Genomic DNA, 21,349 nt, shown 5'->3' on the forward strand with positions numbered 1-21,349 from the left:
GGATTGCATATGATGTTTCTTCCACTGAACCCCTTCTTCCTCACACTGAGTATGGATGGTGCTACACAGGCAAGCAGCTGCCCAGAGATGTACACTCTTTTTATTGTATGATGATGCTCTGCAGACTGCTTAAAGCTGCAAAGTTTTCCTATGGCGCTTTATAAACATTCATTCCCTGGCCATGATTTTCCCCTTTTCACAGTTGCATAAACCAAGTGAGGAGATTAAGTAAAAAAGTAATTATTAATTTTTGGGATCCATTTTGATAGTCTGAATCTTCAGAGAACACCATATGAGCAGATCCCATTGATGGCAGCTGCATGTTGTGCCTGCACCGTGGCTCGGGGGAACACTCAGCAGCCAGCTCTGAGACACTTGAGTGTCTTGCTTCTGGTCCCACAGGAACAAGGTGATCAGGGAAGAAATAGCAACTAATTCTTCAGGGTATCAGCTGTAAGTAAGAGACCATTGTGTCTCACCTGGTCTTGCTAACTATAGGTGTTACAACCTATGCAACAACTAAAGCATCCTTCATAATTCAGATGTGATGTAACATATCACTTCGGTTCTAACTTTCCCAGTCTGTAGAAGCTTGATTTTTTTATCATCAATAATACATGAACATTTTTTTGTAATTTAATAGTCCTTAAAAGGCAAGAATAGTAAGAGCACATAAAGCAAAAGAATTTCTTCCTTTTCAACCATGCTGAAAGAGGATTTGACAATTTGCTATGTGGTGTCCCAGGCACCAGCCACCGGTGTAATAGAGGACATGGCAAGTAGCATGTTCCAGGCCTCCTCTGACCCTGATGGAAGGTACAGCTCTGGTGACACTCAAACACAGTAAACTTAACTCTGGTCCAAGTAAAACTCGGCCACCAAGGCTAGAGGGACTGGAAAAAGCTGATAACTGGTCATAAACATTAGGTAACCTAAGAGGGTTTTCCTGCTTGCTGTGAAGGGAACTGCTGGGGGAAGCTGGGGTGAAGGAGGAGCTTCTCAAGCCTTCCAGTTGAGGGCTGAATCTGTGCCTGACCTTCAGCCTGTACCTCTGCTTTCATGTTGCAATCATACAGTAATTTCTCCCAGTGTTTGTTTGAAAGGCTGGAGGCCAAGACCTAGATAAACTTTGGGTTTAACTTTAATTCATGATCAAAGGACAGAAGTGCAGTTCACTACTTCATCTGCTGTGCGCTTGGCTGAATGCCACAGTAATAATCGGGAAGTCTGGGATTTTGCTGTTTAGTGTGTCCTAGATGTGAACCCCACCTTGTTTGCCCAGCACTGCCTTTGTCTCCTGCCCTATCACCAGTCCCCACCACCAGTTTCCAAGGGGTGCCTTCTGCTCCTCTTACCTGCCCATTCATGTCCCTCCTCTGGTTGCTTTGTCTTAGCCTCCATTCTCCTCCAGACTCAGCTCTCATCTTCACTATCTCTTCACATGCTTCTCAGACTACCTAACCTCTCCTGAAGTTGTTACTAGTTGGTCCTAGCACCTGGTCCCACATTTTCCCCATGCAATATTCCAGGCCTAGGAACCCAGAAAGTCCAGTCCATGCACTTTATTCAACTCTTTCTTCTTCTTTCCCTTCATTATCCACAGTTTTTTTCCTCTTTGGAGTGATATTCCTCTGTTTTGTGCTACAGTGATCTTTGGAAGAGTCACTGCAAGCACAAGGTGTGAAAGAATGGCCACCAAAGCCTATAATAAACTTCTATAAACTATAAGGGACAGACTTTTCTAAATACAGGCAACTTTTACTATAGGTTATGATCTGAGGGTTATGCACGATAAAGACTAATTTAGAAAAGAGAAATACAAGGTCTCACTACACAAACTAGGTGCATTAAGTTCAATTGCAATGTATTTGGTTGCAAAAAAAAATACAAAGAGTATTATATCCTTTTTAAGAGTTGAAAGAAATAGGTCTTTTCAGGCCTCTTTTTGATAGATAGAGGGTTGGATGCAGTAGAAAGGAGCTTCCAAACACACTAGTCTTGCCAGATTTGTTTCAGGACCCAGAGAATATAACTGTGGGCTGGGAACTGTCTGACTCACTGATGAATTCTAGCATAGGGCTTCTTTGAAAGATGAGGCTTCTTGGGTGCACTAACTCTGACTCTCCTGAGCACTGGAGCAAATGCAACTCTCCAGAGGTTAAAATGATCTGTGAAAAGTTAAGACACCACTCAACAAGACAAATGGAAGAATAAGCCACTCCTAGTTATGTTGAGCAACCCATAAAATGCCAGCTCACACCAATGGAATGTGTGTATTTATTTGTCATCAAATAAATCATTGTAGCCAAAAGCTGAACTTGGAGAGGCAAATCACAGTTCAGACCTAGCATAGTGTGGATACAGAAGTCAAAGTGACAGAGGGGAAAGGACTATTTTTAAAATCCGTGTTGCAAATATGCAGATAATATCAACCTTAAAGTCATGTCATAGGTGGCATAAGTTGAAAACACAAAGTGGAAGGGACTTGGCCAATGCCACTCAAGTTTTTGCAGAACCAGGATCAGACTGGTCTTGTCAAGCCTTCCCTCGCATCCTTCTCTCCAGCTTCTCTGCACATACTGCTTCAGCTATGAGAAGCCATGGGAAAGACCTTACAGCACAAAATATTCAGGAAAACTGCTTTGCTTGGTGAGGAATTGGCTGTCAAGGCTGGTGGTGAGCTGTGCAGCATGGCTGGTTGCATGGGTGCAACAGAGCTGTGCAAATACACCAGTTCAGTGGTGTGGAGGGGTCATCCCTCATCTCAAACAGTTGTTAACCCCATCTTACCCTATGCTAGTGACAGCTTCTCACCTACTCCTCAGAAACCTGCCTTCCTCTTAGATTTCGGCCCAAGTACTTCTAAACATCAGTAAAAATGAGAGGCAGTCAGCACTTCATCATTCTATGGAGACTCAGATCCAGGGAAGAGACTCTGCAGCAGCCTCATCAAAGACCTTTGCACCAAAATTGGAAAATTGTTGAGGCATCATAAACTGACTTTAAGATCTGTCTTATCTGGTGTAAGGCCTCCATGTCTCTAAAGGAAAGCATTTGAATGTGTTATTCAGAAATACCAGGCAAATTTCTGGTATTTCATAAGTAGTTAAAAATTGATCTTTATACACTTCCTATTTCACTTCTTAACACATGAACTTGAGATATAGTTTCTAGCTCTGAGTGCATTTTTTTGTTGAGCTATTTATCTACAAACCCAATTTGATTTGCTAATGCACCCCTTAAATGTGTTCATCAGATTTTGAACAAGTACATTCAGACAGCATTGCAAACTTTTTGCAGTCTTGATCTGTGCTGTTGCTTATGTGGATTACATGGGAAACCATTTTCAGATCCAGAAAAAGAAAATGCAAGTAAAACACAATTAATTTCTGCTGCAAATGTTAACATTTTTGGTTGGATAATGGCATTAGATTAATTTTTAAATATTTATGAAAAAAGTGGGGCCTGTGGGAATAATAGCTTTACACTGTACTACTATGTGCCATATAGCAAACGAAACTGACTCTGATTAAAATTTGAGAAACTTGTTAATATGTATGCTCTGGAGTAAAATACCTGTACTTGGACATTGTACTTCCTAACACATCCTGATTAAACATTACTTTGTGGCAAGCTCAGTTAAGTGATCTTCAGCAGTAAACTGGCCACTTTCAAATTGCCATCTACTTTGATCTATGTCACAATTTTATTAGAAAACATGAAAGGTTTTGGAAACAACCACATTTTATGGAGAAATAGCTCCAACATGTGTCTCTAATCAAAGAGCAGAAACTATTGGTGTGCAATTCAGGAATAGCTGAATGAAGTAGGTTTGGTCAGAGTAACCTTTCAACTATCGAAAGTTTTCTTTGTTTTGTTTGGGCAACTGTAAAGCACAGATAACATGTTCAGATGTTTTTGATATAATCAAAAATTTATTTAGAATGTGTACAGAAAAAAATAACCATCTACAGAGGTAAGCACTGCTCAGGGAAGAGGTTTGGGCATCTTACAGTCAATGGTGTTTTACAGTCAAAAGTGAACTCTGTAATGTTAGGTAAATTCAGTGTCTAAGAGAGAAAAGACTTGTTTTCCCTGTTCAGACTGGCCTTTGTGAAATTGTCCTTTATGTGTCTCCAACCTACAACAAAAAAAAAAGTATTTTAATGTTTTTCTAAAGAAAGAAGTACATAAGTGTATGATGACATGTTAATAATGTTCATACATTGTTATACTAGTTGGAAATTAAAAATGTATCATTTAAAAAACATAAAGCAAAGGATTGTTTCTAATCATGAGACTATCCATTTATCTATCTGTTAAAATAAACAGTAATGTAGAAGGCGTACTAAACTCAAAGTACAAGTATTTCTGTGACAAAATGGTAAACAAAGCCAAAGTCAGTAAGATGCAGTAGGCTTAACATTTCAGCTGTCCATGCTCAGTGTTTGAAATTATTCTACATTCTGTTATCATTTTAAGTATCTCCTCAGCCCTGTGGTCAAACCTGTTTGGTGCCGAGATTGTGCTGCTGTCCATCTACTGACAGTCTGTTGAATGGGATGATTTTCATTGCAGATTTCTTCATAGAGTACCACCTGTCACGCCAGGTTGCCCAGATAATGCCATTGTCATATCCAGATGGACCAGCATCTTGTGATGTGTACACACCACCTAAAAAACATCAGTTGGAGTAAAACAGGTAGCTGCTTTCTAAAACAGTTAATGTGCCCATACATTTTTCTAGTACAAACACTTCCATGGCATCTCTGGCCATACTAACAGGCCCTGTTCACTGCCTTTATCCCCCTAGTTTGCTTCTCTCAGGACTGATTCTCCCACTTTGGGATGGAGAGCAGCCATACGTTCCTACTGCTGGTGTTAACAGTTGCTGCAAAGAATGGGCTATGCCAGCTCTGGAAAATCCAGATGGCAAAATGTACTTAATGAAAGAGATTCATTTTTCTTTCACCAAAATGTGGTGTCTTGGATTCTAAGTATTTAGAAGACACTTTACCTGGATAATATTTGCCATTGAGGTGGCCAGCATGACATCTATTCATCCACCATCCAGATCCATCTTGCTCAGCACAGTTGCCATCATAGTTATCATTGTCATTATCATAGGTACTGAACCGCATGCCATTATGAAACGTGAAGGATTTATCACTTGGGTCATCTCCAAAATTATAGCCATCAAAAGCATCCCCGGCTTCACCACCAAGAAAGTAGGCATAAGTCAGTCGATACTTGTCTTCTTCACTTCCCACTTTGAATACAGCATAGTCAGCAGTGCTGTAGACAAAGAAGAATGGTAAATATGAGCATGCTACATTCCCAGTACAGGCACAAATGAAAAATGCATGCATAGGTGTTAGAACTGCAGAAAAGACATTTATTGTATCCTAGTATTTTAAAAGGAATTGCTTTTACGTGTTTGTGGGCCTCAGCTCAATGACATACATCCAACTAACTTTTGTGCTCCAGTATCAGACATGTTTTCTGACTATTAGTATTCACTGATGTATGAAACATCTACATTATAAAAACACACACACACAAACATATATCTCTCTATATCTAATCTACATCTACATCTACATCTATATCTATATCTATAAATATACACCTATATCATCTCTATCTCTATCTCTATCTCTATCTCTATCTCTATCTCTATCTCTCAGGTTCACAATGCTGAGGCTTACTTAGGTCATGAGAAAGTTCTTGGTGGAAGGAGCGGGTGTCTCAAAAACCAGCAAGGACAGTAAGTCCTCCTGGAGAAAGGAATACACAGAATAGAAAATAAAAGAATAGAATAGAACAGATCAGTTGGAGGGGACCTATAACTATCATGTAGTCCATAAAATACATGACTTGAAGGGAAGAAACACATTTGTTCTGCCTTATAAACAAGTGCTGACAGCATGTGGCCTTCAGACATGCTGTGCCTGGCAACAAGTCCCACACAGTGACTGATGTCACAGCTCTACGTTTGGAAGCCAAAGCAGTGTCCTATGCATGTTAGCAGGTCTACGGGCTCATAATTTTTTCAGAGCTGTACAAACTGATGCAGCCGAGGCAGAATTAGGTTTCAAGCTGCCATTTTCAGCAGCATCATGAGCAAATACCCTTTTTTGCCGCTCCAGTCCTCCAGTTCTATTCGTAAGGTGTATGGAAGAGTAGACTGTGTAGTTATTAAATGGATCTTCTCATTGCCCAGCCAGAACTCAGTTGTGTCATCTGGAGACAGATGTCCAAATCCTTCCTTGTACTGAACCCAATTTTTGTTGAAGTCCTCACTCCCATCCAGTCTCTGAAGAACAAAAAACCACCAAAACCAGAAATAAAAACCTCAGTCAAAAAGATACGTATCTTATGTAGGTAAATAAAAACTGTGCCAATGCAATAAGCCTGCTGATAGTAATAATACATAAGAGACATACCCTCTGTAGTACTGTCCAGCCATTGCCATATGAGTCAATCTCACAGTAGACTAGGAATGACTGCTTGGCTCTTTGAGGCTTGATAAAGTAAAGACCACTTATCCTGGCACCTTTATTTGCAATGTCTTGGCAATCTGAAGTAAAGATATTCAAAGGATCATGATTACAATTCTGTCCTCACATATATTTTATATTCTAACTTTGTTAGTCAAGAAATACAATTAATCTAAATGCCATTGTTGTGAAGTTCATTATTTAGTCCACATGCTTTATTATCACTGACTTAAAAAGTCCTACTGAGGGTCATAGGACTTGTGTAAGATGAAGATGAATTTGGTCTCACACAGAGTTTAAGCATTAATTCTTATAGCAACAAAAAAGACATGAGCTAATGGAATAATTAATTTTCTTTTTCCATGTGATTCAGTAGAATTGTGATAATGAGTTACCTTCTATTTGTCCATGGAAACTCTAATTATGTTTAGCATACATTTTGGTATAATTACATTTTGGCCAAAAAGGCCAAGCAAGAACTGTGTCCCATCTGAGTGTCTTGTTTGCAGAGCATCTACCTATCTGCCTGCCACTGACATTTACCCAAGCACCAGCTTTATAACTTGCAATCTTAGATATCTTTGCAGAAATCTATGGCCCATAAGATTTGAAGTAATTAATTGCTGTGATGTCAACCGGTGACACTTGTAACTGAATTAACGCTCTACCACATGTGAAACATTTTGCATACCTCTTCCAGTTGTTTCCTGTATTTCAGCCTTGTCTCTGCATGGCTCCTGACACTGTAACTCAAGCTGGGCAATCTTCTCTTTCAGCTGTGTGATCCTGTTGCTGTTCAATATATGTGTATCTGTCAACTGTCTGTACAGAGAGACATAAAAACAAGTTGTTGTCTCCACTGTTTCTGAATATGTAATACACATTGCCATGTACACATGCCTCATCTATCTATCATGCTGCTACGTACACCCCTGTAAAAGGGGGTGCCTCTATTAGCACTGATATTTAAAGTTAAGAAAACTAGCCAAAATAGGAAAGCACATGCTTAGCCTTACAGAAAACCTCATGAAAAACTTGACTCTAATCAGCAAAACTCTAACTAGTTATTAATGTATAAATATAACTCTATGGAAAGTTTTACTTTGCTCTCCTGAAGCAAATGATAAACTATTCCTCTTTAATTATGGATGTATTTTTAAAACATAGGTTCTGTAAATAAACTACTGTAAGAGCCAGAATGCCTAAATAATCTTTGACATAATGTTATAGAAGTGAAGATTTTTACACTCAGGTCATAAACATATCCTTAAGACTTAGAAACACTAATGATGCTCTCAATTTTATTTTCAATGTAAATTTAGAAAAGACTACCATTGAGTTTAAAGTTACTTATTATTTACAACAATGTAACTGAACTGATTTTCATGGATATATGCAGCAAAATTGGTCAAAGTGAATGATTGTACAAACATTCCGTGTATCTGCATTACCTCACAAACTGATAACCTCCAAAGGTCATGAAAAAAAAAATTTAGGGGTGGCTGGCACAGCAAAAGAAACGTAAATAAAAATATTGCCAGGCTTCATGACATTCTTATCTTGCACTGCTTGCACAATTAACAGTTTATGCAGATGAGCAAAGATCCTCATGATCCTTCTGTGCCTTGCTAGGCAGCTACTAATGACAGTGTGGGCAAAATTATTCATGTGAGCACAAAAAAACTCTCTGAGAGAGCTTTGATGGCATTTGATAAAAGAACAGAAATAAAACAATTTTTATTGTCAATAACATAAAAAGTGGAAGATACCTACTGTATAGTACTTTCGTGAGACAATATAGTGTTTTCATATCTGATAATTTCTTCAATTATTTTCCTGGACTTTTTAGTAAAGTCATCAATTGAATCTGTAAAACAGACAAAGGTACAAGATATTTGCAACTACGCAAATTAAAAAAAAAAGAAAATTACATAAATTATATTTTTCAGTTGTGTAGTTATTTTTATATTCTCACTTGGTAATGTCTGCTTCTCTGAAGGATAGAGGCCTTGGATGTGTTGAATCAGATGTTCGGCTGTTACTGTGGAATTAGAAATTTGCTGCAAAATTCTCTCCATTTCCTGTAGATCATTATCTATAGTGAGATGGTATTTATTCAAGAAATCTGCAATGCCGCAGGTTGTTGGGCAGAAACTACCCTAAAGAGGAAAGAATATAGTTGGCGATGTTTCAGGTGCACAGAAAGGATAGGAGAATATTTGGGCAGAGGAACTTTCAGACAGTGCTGACACAAACAATTGTGGATAAAAAAGAGCAGGCATTTGCCTCTTTGCTCTATTTGAATTTACACAGGCAGTTTGCATTCACACTATGTGTATCATAGCAAGGAAACAGTGCATGCTGCTACTTGTAACATCTTCTGAATATGTGTTTTCATCCACAGTGCAGCTTCACGGACATTTTTACCAAGCATACACTGCTAGGAATAAATAACAGGTTTAAACACGACACACTTAGCAAGTATTGACAACAACGATGAGGAACAAGTGATAATGGTAGTTAATAATCAGCATAGGAAAGCATAAGTACACTCTTAAGATAAAAGAAAATTTTCCAGGTACTTACAAATCGATCATCCAATATGCAGCAGTTTTCTCTGGTTGGAATGTACTGAAGAGAAGAAAGAAGACCATTTTCAGTGGATTCTCTCTGACAGTGCTTTCTGTGCTGATGAGTTTTCTAATGCTGTCTCTTGACTTACCGCCATGCTGGTGCAGAAGAGCAGGGAGAGGAGATACCCCAGAGGAGTCCAGCTGCATAACCTCAGCCCCATCCTGTCAGTCCCACCGGGTGCTGATGGCTGCTGGGTGCACTTGTGCAGGCAGCAGCCCAAAATGTTCCACTCTGCACTGGGCGGCAGCAGTTTAAGGCGGCAGGGCTGAACCTGGGGGCGGGCACTGGGAGGTGGTGGCAAGAGGTGGAGTAGCGTTTTCAGGTGGATTCCCAGAATTTGCACACCTCTCTCACTCCTCCCATTTTCAGAACCTGTTTCCCACTTAGCCTCTTGATCTTTGCTCCAGCCAGGCCTCAGAAGAGTCAGGAAGGTGAAATAAAGCATAGAGATGCTATATCTAGTAACATGAGCATAAGGAAACTCACACATGGCTTCATGATGGGGCTGGCAGAAATTTCACTGAAATAGTACAAGGAAAAGCCACAGTATCTATATGAATTATATGTAACAACTGTGGTCTAACAATAAACACTGTTTTGTAGTTATGCAGCACTTTCTTACCACAGATCTCAATGTGCTTTGCAAAGAGTCTTGACATAATTTTCCCTATTCTCAGGATGACAAAACTGAGACACCGAAAAGTATGAAGTCACTGGGCAGTGGCATATCTGAAAAGAAGCCTGTTGTATTTCTCACAGGCAAGGAAAGCATGAATGTTCCCTATCCTACAACACAATGAGTCCATTTCCATGACTTTGGTCAATGCTTCTTTGCTAGGCAACTAATGTCGGATTCTGCCTTAATTCAATATTGCTCCAGAACTGGTGACAGGTCTCCTCTTCTGTATGGGCTTTGTTATAGGCAAATTATTTCAGTATGTGCTTCTGCATGCTATCTTTATTAGTAGCAATCATACCTTTCCAATCATGCCCTGCACCTGGTCTCCAGGCTGTGGCTTCTCCAGAGAAAACTGGATTTCATGCCTGTACAGCATCACACGTGATGAGACAATGTTGAATGAGGCTTTTGACTTCATTACCTGTTTGACCAAATGATAAAAAGAATGGTGGGACTGGGGCATGCTGCTAGATCTGTTGTTACTGGGGTTAGCTTTATGATTTCAGGCAAATGATTTCACCTCTGTAGAACAGGAACAATATTTCAACTTTGTTTAATAGGTACTTAATACAGGGACAAAAGCATTCTACATAAATCAGATTATTACAAAATTAGATCTAATTATGCTCTGAAACACTGAGAGCTCCTGACCTGTATATCCTGTTTTTATCTGGTCACATCAGGTCAAACAAAGAGTTCCCATCATGTTCAAGGATCCACCCAAATACTGCCACAAGGAAATGTAAGTATTTATGATGCTAAAAATACAACTGATGTGACATTTATGTGAATTTGATGCACTGTTCATGGGAGTCAGCTTTCCAGTAATTGTACTGGTGACCAGTGTGTTAGCTGCCAGGCTGCCAAAAGTATTTTCCAGAGGATGACCAATGCTATAAGTTTGTCCTTCCAAATCTGGTATTACCCTCAAGAGTCAGGTGCAGAATGTGCTTCTGTTGGTCCTTACTGATACAAAATGGACATGGTTCCACCTTTTATGTGGTTAGTTCTATTTCCTAAAGGGTGAAAATAAAGTAAATTAAAATTGTGTAAAAGTCTACCTGCTTTTGTGGATTTTATTGTCTCTTCTTTGGTGCCATTAACATGGACTCAGGAAACTACCAGAGAACCTCCTTGCCACTTCTGCTCATACATTGAGCTTGCTTTGCTTCTTTGCAGGTCATGACACAAGGTCTGCAGGTACCATTTCAGAGGCTGTGCACCAGCAGGATTCCCTAGGTATGACAATAGAGCATGAATAAGATGCTGGTATGAATTCAACTACAGAGGTAAACTGCAAGGTGCAGATGGGGATGTACTGTTCCTGATGCAATAGGTGAACTACGCAACACAATTCAGGTATCCCTCATCCTTTAGCAGACTAAAGAGCACACCTTTCTCTTTTGTCACTAATAATAGTACATCTAGGCTTGAAATTCTGTCAGAATATTTGGTTACAAAAAATGAAAAAAATTGTCTCATGTTCCAAGGCAAGAATTTCAGGAGACAGAAAGATGACAGCTGTCAACTCTTGCAGTAATAGCAAGTGAATCCTGATATTAAGAACCAAGATAATTGTCTAATTGTGCGGGCAAAACAAAGGATCACTACCCCTACCAATGGGGTAGGAATAGAAAATCAAAATTTTCAATCATGTGCTTGTGTTACACAAAATATTCACTGTATATATTGATATTCATGAAGAAATCAATTTTCAACATTGCCTTAATGATTACTATATGTCTGCACACTGCATTTGTGTTCCTTAGCTATATTTATGGTTGCAGCCACTGGTACATCTTAACAGAAAACCTTAGGCAATTTTGGCTTGCTTTACTGATTACACAGTCATAATTTGGCCTTGAATAATTAATCCTTTCATATATTTGCCTCCTTTTCTTTTCTTCTCTGTTTTTACCATTCATTACTTAGAAATATCTTATTCCTGCTTTTCATTAGGTTGAAAACAAGATGTATTCTTAGAGGAATGACTACGTAGTATTTTTGCTCCCTTACATACCATTTTGTCTTGATGTGTCCTGGCTGCAAAACAGCTGACCCATTTACCAAACACATGTGCTAGAGACCTACTTGTACCCTGAAACGTGTCCAACACAATTTAACCATGTTGATTTTCTGGCCAGTGTTTCTTTCCAGTAAGTCTGTGCTTTGTTAGTACATGAAGAACAATTCGTGTAGCACAGGTGGAAGGAAGAGTTCTCAAACTCAGTTTACTTTTTTCTTGCAATATATTTTTGAGGAGACAGTAAAGCTAAATCATTATTTATTTAAAAGAGGTTTCTTCAGCTATATATTGATTAGTATTTTTGTCAAAAAGCCACTAGGACACTATCCAATACCTTCCCATTATTCATAGAAAACTTTTCCTCAGAAAAACTAATCAGAAGAAATATGCTTGTGTCTGTAAATTAGTTCCTGGATATCGAATACCCTTATGGCTGTCTTGGAAAAACAACAATTTTTTAATTCATACCTACATGCCTTAAGTCTCTGAAAAATCAGTCTACATTTCAGAAATGCTGTAGTGACACAGTTTAACATTTTCAGTGGGCTTTTATTACTGTTTAACTCAAAGTGTTCAGTGACTTGATGTGAACTTGCATTTTTTTCTAGATGGTCCCAAAGTTAATTTTCCTACTTAAAGATAAATACCAAAAATAAATATAAAAAATATCAAATAGTAAGTATTGAAAAAAAATTCCTGCTTTGTTTTGTAATGCATCATCAATATGCATCACCCTGCTTGTACTATTGCTAACTTAGAGAGATTAGTGGGCAAAATCCCTTTTGCTAGGTCAATCAGTGAGTGAGTGACTACTAGGATGAGAAATATGGACAACTAAAAAGCTCACTAGTATTGAAGTTATGCTGATAGTGTGCTACAAAGCCAACTGCACAAAAGTGAAAATGAAAAAAAAAGGTTTTGTAGCTGATCTTTCTCTTTCATTACTCAGAATTTGGCAAAAGCTAAATCACAACGTTTTTGCCAATTAGATAGTGCTCTCTGTGCAACAAACTTCTTCCCCACCCTCCCTGAAGTGAAATGAGTCAACAAAAATTAGTTGCTCTTCATGGGATAGGTACTCATTATGCTTCAGCTCAAATACTTGCTGGAAATAATTATTTCTTTGAAAACTGAGTCAGGAAAAGTAAGAAATGTATGTATTTCATGTCAGCCAGAGCTTTCCATTTTGAAAGATTTTATGGAATATTTTGCTGCATTCATACTGTGAATACAGAAGATATACTTGCACTCATTTTAGAGTGTATTCTTTAATAATGATGAGATAGTGCATTTTCTGAAATTAAAACATCGAGGTTGAATTGATTTGTGGCTGCTAAAATCAACACTTTTGTTGGATAATACAACAACCCAAAAGATACTTTGATTTCTGCAAAGAATAATCGAGCATTATAGCTTTCTTTTTAATATATAGTTCTTATTTTGACTTCAAATACTATTACAGACAAATTTTCAAAAATATTTAACAATTATAAAGGCCAAAAAGCAAGGGACTTCATAGTACTTCTGAAAACATCTCATATCCATAAGCCAGCTGTTTGATGAATGAGCGATTACCCTAATTTTGAAAAATCATATAGTGTTTCTGTTTAGCGATTACTTAATTTCATGCATTAAAGATTTTATTTAAACTTCACTCAAAACTTAAAGTATATAGAGGACATATATTGAAAATAACCCAAGAATGTGATATAAAGGAATGCAGTCAATATAGTTTAAAAGATAACTCTTTTTGTTGTTTTGTCATGGCTCAGGCTTTTCTGAGTCCCAGAGCACAGGATGTTATACCTCAAAATGCTAAAAATCCACTAAATTACTATGAAACCCCAAACTATATCTTGGGTTCAGTGAAGTATTGTTATTGAGCTTTGAGTTGTTTATAACTTAAATAAGGGTATTAGATGCAACAAGGCAAATTCTCTCCCTTTACTGATTTACAGAGATAATTTTCAACTGTTGATTCACTTAGAAAAGGTTGGTGTTCAGACTGTCTGCAGAAGAGAGATTGCAGTGTATACTTTACCTTGAGGGCAAGAACAGTGAACTCCATTTGTTAAACAAAGAGATGCACTAATTTGAGGGAATGAGATAAGTTGTAAATTCAAATATTTGCTGAATATTTTGTAATTAGTTGAGAGGACAGAGCCTCAATAAACTAAAGCCTACTTCAATAAACTAAAATATATGCTGATACTTTTGGTTTGGACAGGAAACTATTTACACTGACATTAAAGGAAAAATGGCAGAAATGTAATATATTTCACAATAAACCCCTGGCCTGTGAAATACTTTACTTGTTCTTTTTTGAGTAAACAGAGGAAGCCCGACTGTCAGAAAAATCCTAGAAATGGAATGGAAAGTGTATTTGCTTTGGAAAAATGTACTCTGTGTTTTCATTTGTGACTTCCAGGGGAAGGCCTGAATGATAATAATTCAGGATGATGGAAGTAGAAGAGTGAATTTCACATCTATTTTACACTACATCAGTGTTCCATGCTCATGCACAAATCTTTTTATAGAGAGAGAAGCATAGGCTTATCTTTGAAACATTAATGGCACTACCCTATTAAAAATAAATATAAGTATTTAGAGTCACTGAAGGAAATAGAATTTCAAGCTGATCCACATTTGAGCTATGAACAGGAAAGAAAAACCTTCTTTATTTTCTTTTTTACTTTGTAGCCCTTTTCTTTCTCCAGCATAAAAATTAAAGCCAGAAGACTTTTTTTCTTCCTTTCCCAAAAATTATGAGAGCAAGTCAGAATCTGACTTATCCTTAAAAGCTGCACAACAAGCAATATATTCCTATCGTGTGACTGAGTTATGGCAGCTATTATGTTGACCCATAGTCCCCATATAGACCACAAATACAGTCATAGTTTTTACTGACACTTCTGTGCATGAATTTCAGGCAGGCTTCTCACTGATTGAAGTGCCTTTTGGGCTTCACCGACAACCACACAGTGCCATCTGGTGTCCTCAAAGAGCAATAAACTGTTCCTAAAATCTGTTAAATCATATAATGCCTCAAATCTCAAAATTAAGACTTGACCATCACAGAGCATTGCTTTCCAAGCCTACCTGGAAAATAGCCTCTAAATAATTTGCCTGAGCTCTGAGGTAATCATTACTGCTCCTGATGGAAGGACGATGACAATGAAAACTCAGTCCTTATTTTAAGAAAATAATTTGTCCAATGAAATGGAAGGAATAGAGATAGTGAATAAACTATTATTAAAAAAATTATTTTGTTGGAACCTGCACAAACTTATTAAATAGCCTACTTACTTATGGACAAGCTTAAATTGCACAGTAAACAAATTCATTGGGGGTACCAACAGGTTTTGATCCCTTCATCGCTTCAGTGCACCGTTCCTCATATTTTTGGCAGATAGGCTAATAAGTGTGTCTTACTATTCTATACACGTTGGATATTAATTCTCTCTCACACGTGTCAATATCCATATGCAAATTTGCTAAAATTTTATTTAAGATTCCATAAAGGCATTGAAATAGCTTCTGACAAAGCAAGATCCAGTCCTCCACGGAGCCATGAGCAGTTGCTTGCAAAATCCATGCTACGACAATACTTGAAAAGAATAAAGCACCCTGTATATTCCAAGAACTTATGTACACATGTGCCTGTGAATATTTATGTCTTAATATAGACAAAATGTGCCGTTCGAACAGGGTGAAATGCACACCTTTGCCATTCTGCATAGTGCAGCACAGGGGATGCTGGTGGGAGCCGACGGCACTTTTAGGGCGAGGGATTGTTTTACAGGTGAAGCAGGTGCAGACAGTGGTGAAATACAGCCACCTACCGGCCTCTGGGTCACTCGGGGTGAGCAGCAAGGTCTTAAAACGTCCAGAAATTCAGTTGTGCAGCACGAAATCTTGGCCCAACCCATTTCACTGAAAGTTTTACTTACATTCATGGGTTATAAATGATTGTCATTTATTCTGAATGTATGTAAGTACAGATGTGAGGACTGCAGCACATTGGTTATGGTATCTCAGCCAAGGTAGACTGCATTTGAATTTTACCATAGAATTTGAGAACACTGCATGACTTGCCGAGGATTAGCCATGTTTCCTGCTACACTACAATATGTTGGAATCTTACTGCAGTGTATTCCATATTGAAACACACGTGAAAGACCCTTTCAAGTTTAACTATAGAAAGGACTTGTCTCTATGTCAATAGTGATAGCTGTGTATTTTGTATCAGACAGTGCTATTCCTGGTTCTTGCTTCAAAGTCCATTTTGAGGAGCTACTATAAAGATATATCTAGGACAAAGCTTTCTGGAATAAACTATGCATATATAAAATGGTGGGGGTTCCCCCCCTCTCATTATTTGGATGTTTACTAATTTATAGGGACTCAAACCCTGCAAAATGCCAACAGAATAATTAAGTATTTCATAATTTAATAATAAAAATTAGGTCCTCTCTATGCATAGAGAACGAACTTTTCTTTCTCTGTGACCTTCTCGGTTCTGCCTGTTTAATAACTTAGAACAGGAATTGTTCATAACTTCTTAAGCACTGAGAACACTGGAAGATGGTCCTTTATAGCATTTTTTTGCAATAGGAAAACCTATCTCAGTGAATAAAGAACCCAATTCAAAAGTCCCATCATGACTATTTTTATTCTTCTCTTAACTGCATTATTTCTAAACACAATTTGAATTTTGTCTAACTGCACGTTTTATCAGCAATTTTATCCACAATATTCAAACCCGGTTGGAATAGGAGTGTCTGTGTTAAGGGATGCCTGGCTATTATCGCATCGGATTAACGTGTAAGGCTGGTTCGGTCACAGCCCCTGCTCACGCCAGACTGGGAGTGCTCTGAAGTACCTACACGTGGTTGGTGCCCCGTGGAGATCTTTGGACACAGCCCCCCACTTCAAAGTCCAGGACTGGGAAATCGTTCCTCCTTAACTATGGCGGAATTTTCTGGGTTGGTGGCATGTACCTAGAAATTGAGTCCAGGTCCTGAGAAACTCTTCCTTTTCAGAACTGAGACACGCGCCCCCACAGAAAGCCTTATTTTTTAATAACCACACTTCCCATTTAGGAGCAGGTTTAATAAAAATTTCATAGTCGGACTGCCTGACGTGCTTTGTAGGTTACCACAACCCTGAAAGGAGTTTCCACTTGCAAGGCTCCCCCGCTACACCCGCCTTGGCTCGGCAGGGACACGGCTGCCCTCGCAGCCCCGCAGGGATGTGACAGCCCCGGACCCTCCTGCCATTTGATCTAGTCCGGCATGGGCCAGGATACAACTCGAGCCAAAGCAGAGGCCGGTCTGAGTACACTCCAGGCTGCACCCAGCACAGCCACCCAGCTGTGAGCCACCCCGGTTGCGACTGGGACAAACCCAAAGTGCACTCCCTCAACTCCCGTCACTATGCCCAGCGCGCCCGGCGTTTATAAACTTTCTCCCGCCCCTTTTCCCAGCCACCCGCAGGCCCCTCCCCGGCCCTCTGCGGGGCGGCCGCAGCCGGGGCTGTGTCCGCGCCCGCCGCCAGCATGAGCTGCTCCGTGTTGCTGGGGCCACGGGGGCCGCGGCTGCTGCTGGCGGGGGTCACCGCCCGCCCGCCCCGCTGGGCCCGGCGGCGGAGCGCGGGCTGTGAGCCCCCTGCGGGCGCCGCGGTGCGCATCGGCTGCGCCTCGGGCTTCTGGGGCGACACGGCGGCCGCAGGTGGGCGGTGGGGCCGGCGGCGGCTGCCCGGGAGCTGCAGGGGCACCGGGCGGGGCCGGGGCCGGGTTGCGGGGGCTGGCGGGGCCGCCGGGCGGGCGGTGGCGGCTGCGGGCGCCGCCAAGAGCCCCGTTGCGCAAGGGCCGGGCCGGGGCGGGCCGGCGGTACCGCGGTCCTAACGGCTCTCTCCCCTGCCCCGCCAGTGCCGCAGCTGCTGTACGGAGGGAAGCTGGATTTCCTGGTCTTCGATTACCTCTCCGAGATCACCATGTCGCTGCTGACGGCCGCCAGGGCCCGTTCTCCCGTGAGTACAGTGTCCAGACATAGCCACAGCCGGGCGGGGCTGCGGCGCTCCCCGAGCGCTCCGGCAGCGCCCGGAGCCTGCCTAAGACATGCCTGGTTATGGTGACACGATTCCTTTCATATACTTCTACTTGCACGTATAGGTTTTATTTTCACGTACTCGGTTTCATATAGTAAAACTGTTCATCTCACTTTCCATCGTTTTAGCAGAACATTTTGGGAGGTAGTTATTCCCTGTTTTCGGGGTTAAGCAAGGAAAGGAATTGGGTTGACCTACCCCCTAAGACATGATCATAGCTCTTAATTGTTTCAGGTTTTAGGTTACACTCCGGATTTTGTCTCCACTGCCATGGCTCCGTATATAAAAGATATCCACAGGAAAGGTATGTTACTCTGCATGAGTCTGTATGTTAAATTAAGTTCACCTGCTTATGAAGCCAGGCTCAGAGAGTTGAGTCTGTTCAGCCTGGAGAAGGCAAGGCTCTGGAAAGACCTTATGGCAGCCTTCCAGCACCTAAAGGGGACCACAGGAGAGTTGGAGAGGGGAGGGAGTTGTTCCAAAGGTACATGGTGATAGAACACGGGGGAGGAATGGCCTTAAGCTGAAGGCAGGTTTAGATTACATATTAGGAAGAAATTCTTTACTGTGTGGAGAGGCACTGGAACAGGTTGCCCAGAGAAGCTGTGGATACCCTATTCCTGGGAGTGTTGAAGGCCCGGCTGGATGGGGCTTTGAGCAACCTGGTCTGGTGGAAGGTGTCCCTGCCCATGGCAGGGAGGCTGGAACTGGATCATCTTTAAGGTTTGTCCATCTCATTCTAGGATTCTATGAAAAAAACCATTGTAATGGATGTGAGTTACAGGTGTGCTGGTGAAGTTTAAATTGGGCCAATTTAAAGTGTTTGTTATAATTATGAATATATGCAACTATTTTGATGCATTTCTTACTGTAGCTTTAATTTCTGAATTGAAAATTGCTGTACAGATCTTTGCTAAAATGTGAGATCTAGGGGCTTTCAGTGTAATTTAAAAGGTTTTCAACATTCCTGTACAGTTCTACAATACTACTTTCTGAGCCCTTTTTTTTCTTGTTTGCAATAGTACAGCTTCACAGCTTTCTGAGCTTGAGAAGAGAAAAAGAATTAACTTCTGCATGTACCTAATGCCTTGCAAACAGTATAATGCACATTTCTACTAAAATGCAGTTGTTTGGGGAGTATGGATGTTTGAATGACTGGTGTCCAGTACTGTTCTTGTAGGAGATTTTTGGTGCTGACTGCCTCATTATATATATCTTTTTTGGTCTTTCTCTCCTTGCGTGCATAAAGGAAAGATGAGAAGTAGCTATAACAATTATTTTTCTGTAAACAATTTTGTATTGGCTTATTCTGATCTTTTGACAGGTCAAATGGGGTTCATATTTTAATGTGATTTTAGTATTTTACTTGATGAGATGTCTTCCACCTTGCAGAGATGATACCTTTCTTGGGTTTCAGCACAAACGTCTAAGTTTTTAAAATACAGATCATTGTTGATGCTGCCTTTTGTATTTCCCTTTTTTTTTATTAGGTGTTCGTGTCATCAGTAATGCTGGTGGAATTAATCCACTTGCTTGTGCAGCTGCCCTTCAGGAGGTGGCAAAGAAAGCAGATGTTGATTTGAAAATAGCTGTTGTTGCTGGAGATGATCTAATGAATGAGGTATTTTGCTTTGTCTTAGGCCTCAGTAGCATTAGTCTATATAGCACGGGAACTTACTTTGTGTATCTTTATTGCAATAGTCTTCTACTATTAAAAGCATTTAGAAGTTGGTCCTTAATTTTCTTTTTTTTTTAATGCATGAGAACAATTCTTGGCACATCTTATGTTTGGTATGTGATAGGGGATGAGTTTTATAAGCTTGTTGGTCTGCTGTTTAGCTTGTTGAAGAAAACTGTGAATATGATGCCAGGTGTGCCTGATCTTCAGGAGAAGCAAATATATGCTGTTGCTTACAGCTTCTATCTAAATGAACTAATCCTGCATATCAAATCTTCTAAATATGGTGTAGTTACTGTGCATTCAAATGTTTATCCCTTCTAGCTTTTTTTTTAGTAATGTACAGGCATTTCCTGATGTTACTTTGTTTACAGGTAGCTGGTTTTCTCTTTTTAAGTAATTAGTTTACAGCTATTAAGGTAATGTTAAGTGGGAGGCTTGAAGTTTAAATATTTTTTTAAAAAATTTAAATACTAAATATATGGGATTTTTTTACTTAAAGAGTTACTTTTTGTCTATGATTCTGCAAATAAACGTTGGCCATCCCTGAAAAGGTACTGGGAAAACAGTTTATACATTGTTAGTGGTTAAGAGAGGAGAGGTTTGCACTATGGTTAAATCTCTGCCTGTAACCTGGAAAATTATTTATCTGCATAGGATCTGTTACTCCTTGCATGCTCTTGAATGTGGAAGATGATCAAGTAAGATTCTTTGTTTGCAAATTATGTGCAGTGCTTGGACTCCTTTTAAAAAACTTCTGCCTTACTGAAATTACCATCTACTGTCCAGAATTTCATTACTGGTACAACAGTGGTTGTTATTTCAGCTTGTTGTGGGACAGGCGTGATCTGAAATGTGTTATTTTCTCTGCTGTTGTCAGTAGGTAGTTTAGAGGAACAAAAAAGAGACAGCTTTTACTGACTAGAAAGTGTTATTTGTGGTTTGGAGGATTTCAGTCATTAACTTGGAATACCATGTTAATTCAGAGCAGAAGTTTTTTTTCCGCACCACGGATCCTGCCTAGAAACTGATATTAGACATTGTGTCTGTGCAGTCACTCTCTACAATCCACCTACTTCTCTGGAAACAACCTTTTCTAAGTATCACATGGAGCTGCAGGATCATCCTTGTTCTCTGGCCATGACACATTGTAGTTGTGGCAGACACATTTATGTTCCCAGGATTTGATTTATTAAGTCTTACACCAACAAAGACAGGGAATATACCAATTCATTGTAGTTTTTGATCTGTGAATGAACTAGCATACTTCAAAGACTGACTTAATTTTCTGCATGCTGGAAAAGTTATGGTTAAAAGTGTGTTTAAGGCTTTTAACCATTCAACAGATTAGTATTGTTAATAATTTTAATAATTGTATTTTGCTTGGAGTTGCTGTGACGTGGATCTCTTTGATACTAATGAAAGGCTTACAGCAGAAACGTCCAAGTACTCATAGATTTGGTGTTCTGTTTTCTGACAGAAAGAGAACTTAAAAGGAGCTGGTATCACTGATTTAGAGAGTGGCAAACCATTTCCAGAGAATATTCACAGCATGAATGTATATCTTGGGTGAGTTATTTTAGCAAGTTGTATTTATTATGAACAAATAATTTTAACACATTGAATACATAAATTTGTTTTGCTTTGCAACTAGAACCACCTAGTGTATGAAGTTCACCTTTGGATTTTCAGATAACCAGAAAAAAATTGTTTGTAACTTGTAA

At 39.6% G+C, this 21,349-nt stretch overlaps 2 protein-coding genes across 2 annotated transcripts in view; one reads left to right on the forward strand and one right to left on the reverse strand.

Annotated features, from left to right (window-relative positions):
* Nucleotides 1–3,913: 3,913 nt before the first annotated feature.
* On the reverse strand, nucleotides 3,914–9,368 carry FGG (fibrinogen gamma chain). The gene is made up of 10 exons (XM_071556136.1): nucleotides 9,223–9,368; nucleotides 9,087–9,131; nucleotides 8,476–8,659; nucleotides 8,274–8,367; nucleotides 7,192–7,322; nucleotides 6,447–6,580; nucleotides 6,132–6,316; nucleotides 5,018–5,295; nucleotides 4,508–4,674; nucleotides 3,914–4,141 (listed from the first exon to the last, which is right to left on the reverse strand). Exons 1-10 carry the CDS (start codon nucleotides 9,292–9,294, stop codon nucleotides 4,127–4,129), a joined length of 1,305 nt encoding a protein of 434 aa, XP_071412237.1. The 5' UTR covers nucleotides 9,295–9,368; the 3' UTR covers nucleotides 3,914–4,126.
* A 7,765-nt stretch (nucleotides 9,369–17,133) lies between these two features.
* LOC139672654 (uncharacterized) overlaps nucleotides 17,134–21,349 on the forward strand; it is a 61,397-nt gene continuing 57,181 nt past the window's right edge. The window contains exons 1-6 of the mRNA XM_071557100.1: nucleotides 17,134–17,176; nucleotides 17,335–17,568; nucleotides 17,769–17,869; nucleotides 18,182–18,251; nucleotides 19,438–19,568; nucleotides 21,106–21,194. Of these exons, the coding sequence (XP_071413201.1) occupies nucleotides 17,134–17,176; nucleotides 17,335–17,568; nucleotides 17,769–17,869; nucleotides 18,182–18,251; nucleotides 19,438–19,568; nucleotides 21,106–21,194 (668 nt within the window). The remainder of the gene's footprint in view (nucleotides 17,177–17,334; nucleotides 17,569–17,768; nucleotides 17,870–18,181; nucleotides 18,252–19,437; nucleotides 19,569–21,105; nucleotides 21,195–21,349) is intronic.

The sequence above is a fragment of the Pithys albifrons genome, chromosome 5 (genome assembly GCF_047495875.1).
Source record: "Pithys albifrons albifrons isolate INPA30051 chromosome 5, PitAlb_v1, whole genome shotgun sequence".
NCBI classification, from domain to species: Eukaryota; Metazoa; Chordata; class Aves; order Passeriformes; family Thamnophilidae; genus Pithys; species Pithys albifrons.